At 46.9% G+C, this 4,849-nt stretch overlaps 1 protein-coding gene across 1 annotated transcript; it reads right to left on the bottom strand.

The window, feature by feature from the left end:
- Positions 1-521: 521 nt before the first annotated feature.
- Positions 522-3,012, bottom strand: LOC127781211 (RING-H2 finger protein ATL13-like). The gene has a single exon (XM_052308136.1). The coding sequence runs from the start codon at positions 2,551-2,553 to the stop codon at positions 1,051-1,053; it is 1,503 nt and encodes a 500-aa protein (XP_052164096.1). The 5' UTR covers positions 2,554-3,012; the 3' UTR covers positions 522-1,050.
- Positions 3,013-4,849: the final 1,837 nt, after the last annotated feature.

The raw sequence follows: 4,849 nt of genomic DNA, 5'->3' as shown, positions 1-4,849 counted from the left end.
CCGTAATTTAATCTTGGGTCTTAGTAGTAGCTAGGAGAATCTTCAGCTATCCATGTTTTAAGGGGTAGTAGTAGTAGTACTATATTTATGCCGATAATTTTAATGAGAACTACTACTACTAATGTACTCGTAGAACAAATTAATCCAGCAACAACCTCGTATTCGTATATACTAGTAGTTCATTTTTCTCTCAGTAAGTAGTGTGTGTTATCAGGTTCAAAAAAGTAGTGTGTCTTATGCCCAAATTAACAAGTTCTATAATTTTCAAGTACTCCCTTTCTTTAATCTGATGCCATTTCGAAATGATTTCCCTCACAAAATCTGGAATGGCTGTACGATGGATGAACAACCAAGGCACTGCATTCGAATGCCAACAGTAGGCATATTAACTCGTTAGGAGCCGAGAAGTAATGGAGGTGGAGTAGCACAGAAGTAGACCTACTAACTGTCTCAGGCATTCATGGCGGCAATGATGGCAGCGTTCTTCAATTCAACAAGCCAAGGGTTAAATGTGATGTGGAGTAGGAGGAGCAGTGTACTAGAAGTGGCTATGCTTTCTTTCAAATTTGTTTTTCAAATCTCTCAACCTCCTGTGTCGCTAGATCCGGACGAATTTATACTCCAGATCGAACAGAGCAAAAGTCAAATGGAACGAAATGCCGAGCAATTTTTCTCGCTGAGATTGCCCTATGAGAATTTGTTTGGATCAAATTGATGTTTACATTTCGATTTTTTGTGATGTTTCAGTTTCAGACCAGAAATTTACCCTGAACCTGAAGAAAACCCTTGCTGCTGGAGCAATGTACAGTTGAAAACAAGTAAATGCAAAGTACAAGCTACACAGAATGACACAAGATTTTCAATGCTCTGCAAACAATAGTAGTTAAATTCTTTACCGTGTAGTATTCACTTCACCGATCGTTCAACACAAATTTCTCGTGAATTTCTTCGATTCCACTCCACACTCTCCGCGTGAATGAATGAATCAATCTAATGGCGGGAATGCACAAGAAGAACGAAGAGCTATGATGCTTCCATGGATGGATAATTTCACAGGTGTCCTCGGATCCACAGCAGCGTCCGCCGCGCGAACGACGGCGCCTCGTCGGCCCTCGAGCTGAGCCCGTTGCCGGCGCCTGCGCCGGGGACGGCCGCCGTGGCGGCGGCGGACTCGAGGTCCCAGTCCGCGACGCTGCCGCTCGCGCTCTTCTCGCTCTTGTCCCACGCCGACACGTTGTACTCCGACTCCGTGACGGGGCTCACGACGTCCGGGCGCAGCGGCTTCGGCGCCGCCGTTGCCCCGACGTCGCTCGCCGCGCGCTGCAGCACGGAGGAGAGCCGGAACGACGACGCGCGCCGGGAGGACGCGCCGTCCTTCCTGATCCGCGGCGCGCCGCGCATCCATATCTTGGAGAAGGAGAAGCTCTCCTTCTTCCCCACCTTGGCCGGCGGCTTCGGCGGCTGCGCCTGCGCGAGCTTGCCGCCGGGCAGCGCGTCGAGGCCGCGGAAGCTCTCCCGCTTGGAGTGGCAGTCGCACTCCGACATGGCGACCCGGTGGCCCGGCATCTGCGTCGTGGGGCGCTTCTTGGCCGGCGGCTTCACGGCGACGCGGAGCAGAGACCTCTCGTCCATGACGTACTCGTACGTCCCCATGGAGTAGCAACGCCGCACGTCCTGCTCGGGGTTGGCGCTGCTGCTGCCGCCGCCGCCGCCGGCGGCGGCGACTTCGGTGGCCTGACTCCGAAACTTGCCAAGCTTGACGGAGACGACCACCTCGTCCGCCTTCTCCGCCGCCTCTGCATGCTTCTGTTCCGGCTCTGCTTCTTCCTCCTGCTCCATGACGAGGCTGAGATGAGCCGACGACGCCGCGTCGAGGCGATCGGAGATGGAGCCCTCCGAGCCGGACTCGAGCACGAACAGCAGCGGGCTGCAGCCACCGCCGTAGGGGGAGAAGTCGGCGAGGAGGCTGCGGCGGCAGAGCGGGCAGGTGGAGTGCGACAGCAGCCACGTGTCGATGCAGTCGACGTGGAAGGCGTGGCTGCACTTGGGGAGGAGCCGGAGGCGGTCGTCGTCGGCGAACTCGCAGAGGCAGACCGCGCAGTCGAACGGGTCCTTCCTGCCGGCGCCGACGACGGCGCCGTAGAGGAACACCGGCAGCGTGTCGATGAAGGACTGGTCCACGCCGGCGTCGTGGAGGTGGAACAGCTGCTGGAGCTGCCCCTGGAAGGCGGTCACGTTCGCGTCGCCGCTGTCGGCGTCGCCGGCGTCACGCGGCGCCGGGCGGAGGATGAACCGGACGAGCAGATGCAGGAGCCCGGAGACGAAGAAAATAACAGCCAAGATCAAGATTATCAGCAGGATGCTAGGGCTGATCCTGCTCTGGAACGCCGTGTCAAATGACACCGGCGACGACGGCGGCGGCGGCTGGAGCTGCAGCAATGGCGGCTGCGGCGGCGGAGGAGGCGGCGGGAGGTACGGAAGCGGGAGCTGCAGCGGCGACGTCGGCGGCAGGGCGGTGTAGTTGATGTGCGCATGCATTGTGTAGTGGCTCATGGCGGCGGCGGCGTGCAAGCGAGGGAAGAACAACGGGGAGGAGGTACGACGGCGACGACGACGACGAGCTCACCAGTCAACACCAACAATGGCGGCGTGGCCTTAATTAGGCTCTCCTCGCAGCGCATCTCCTCTTCCTCCTCGAAATGGAGGCGACGACGCAAGTGAAGAGAGAACTCATCATCATCATCATCCTCGTACGTCAACTCCGGTGGAGCTTGATCTTTGCAGATGAGGGAAAGGAACGAGGTGGTGGTTTAATTGGCGTACTGCAAGAACAGGGTGTGTAGTGTATGTCGAGATCGAGAGGGAGAAGAGAAGGGGAGAGAGAGAGAGAGAGAGAGGAGAGAAGAGGTTGGGAGGGGAGTCAATGTATAGGGGATGCTGGATCCATAATGTGGGAGCGAGGGAGAGAAAATGGAGGGGAGGAGGCCAGATGGAGTAAATGAAATTTATGAAAACCAAGATGGTCTTTTTATCCTTATCAGGACTTTTTTTTTGAAACAAAGTTTTCTTTAAGGAATTTAATCCTATAGAAAAATTTTCTATATGATTCTGGATGAAATGAATAGCTATCCATAAATCCTATATGAAATTTCTTAGAATTGGCTCAAAGCGTAGGGGAGGAATTTTAACATGTGGTTAGGTGGAGTAAATGAAATTTATGAAAGCGAAGAATCTTTTTCTAAATGTAAATTTTAGGAAACATCATATTTTATGGTAAAAGTTGTATGAAACCACATGTATTATGATTTGTAACTACATGTTTATGGTCTTGATGTTTTATAAAACCCACTTTTATTCAAATCTCAATTAATTTCGACATATCTAGAATAATATTTTTAAAAGTAGTGTAGAGCTAACTATCAATCTTAGGCAAGAACTCTAATTAAAGAAAATCACATACACTCTATGTATGTTTTAAAATTTTAAATAAATTCATACTCAATATACATAGGGGTATTTTGTGAAACTTTCGAACTATAATACATAATACTTGGTTAAATGCCACAAGTCAAAATATGTAGGGTTTTATGCAATTTTGACCATAAAACATGATGTTTCATAATAATTACTCTTTTGTATCCTTATTAGGACTTTTTTTTTTGAAACAAAGGGTTCTTTGAGAAATTTAATCTTACTAGAAAAAAATGTCCGTGCGTTGCAACGGGTGAAGTCTATTTTAATCTTATTATTGTTATATGGTTTAGTTAAGATGAAATTCATTGTGTAAGTTCGCTTTGATATACATATTTTTGGAAAATCATGAGCTACAGTTAGGAGTCCGATCATCTTAAGTTAACATGCGAGTTTTTTTAAACATATTTCTTATATGATTCCTTCTATATTACCAAAAGTGAACGATCTTAAGAACCGACTCAAATACGGATATGTATTTCTAAAAGCAAACGAACTTAAAAACTGACTCATACACGGATGACGTATCAAAATACCAGTAAAAACATCTTCAATTTTTATAATAGTAGAAATTGAGTTTTTTTTCTATATATGATTCTTGATCAAACGAATAGCTATCCAAAACTCGTATGAAATTTCTTAGAATTGGCTCAAAGCATGGGGGGGGGGGGGGGGGAGGAAAATTGAAATGTGGTCCAACCTCTTAGAAAAAAATATTTGTGTCTTGTCTCTATTTTGATTCATGTGTTTTCCATGTTCGTTGTTTTTCCTTTTCGTGTCGCGGTGGCGAATACAGAAAATATATCAACGATTTTATTTCCTTCTTTGTTTTTCATTTCGCGTCGCTGTGGTGAATAAAAAAAAAGAGAAAGACACGATTTTTTTCCCTTTGCCTTTTTTCGGTGCAAATACAAAAAATAGAAAGACAATAAAAAGATCCAATTGATGGGGTTCTACTACCCTTGTTTCGCATATACTTACCACTACACTGCACTTGGATATGATTATAAGTTGCCCTATAGTATTTTTAACTTTTCCGCCACATGGTCAGCGCCATGGCATTGTTGCTAACCTATTGGGCGTCAGCGTCAAGGCCCATGCAGCTGAGCTCTCGATCTATTTTTTTATTAATGTTTTTTGCATGATCCATTTTCAAAATAAGTTTTCGAAATGGTCCAATTTGTCAGATTTGTGGAAAAATCCCTAGGACAACTAAATACTAAATATGTGCACCGAATCTGTAATGAAAATCGTACAACCACAACTATTATATCTCAAGTGCCTTTCAAAAATATTGCTTTTTCTATAATATCTTGGCAAACATTTCTAGGTTTAAGAGCTAGTATACCAAATGGTATTGTTTTAAGTTTAATCGAAA

Source organism: Oryza glaberrima, chromosome 8 (genome assembly GCF_000147395.1).
Source record: "Oryza glaberrima chromosome 8, OglaRS2, whole genome shotgun sequence".
In the NCBI taxonomy this organism is placed as follows: Eukaryota; Viridiplantae; Streptophyta; class Magnoliopsida; order Poales; family Poaceae; genus Oryza; species Oryza glaberrima.
Note: the sequence above shows the minus strand (reverse complement) of the source record. Positions and strands in the feature narration are given on the sequence as shown.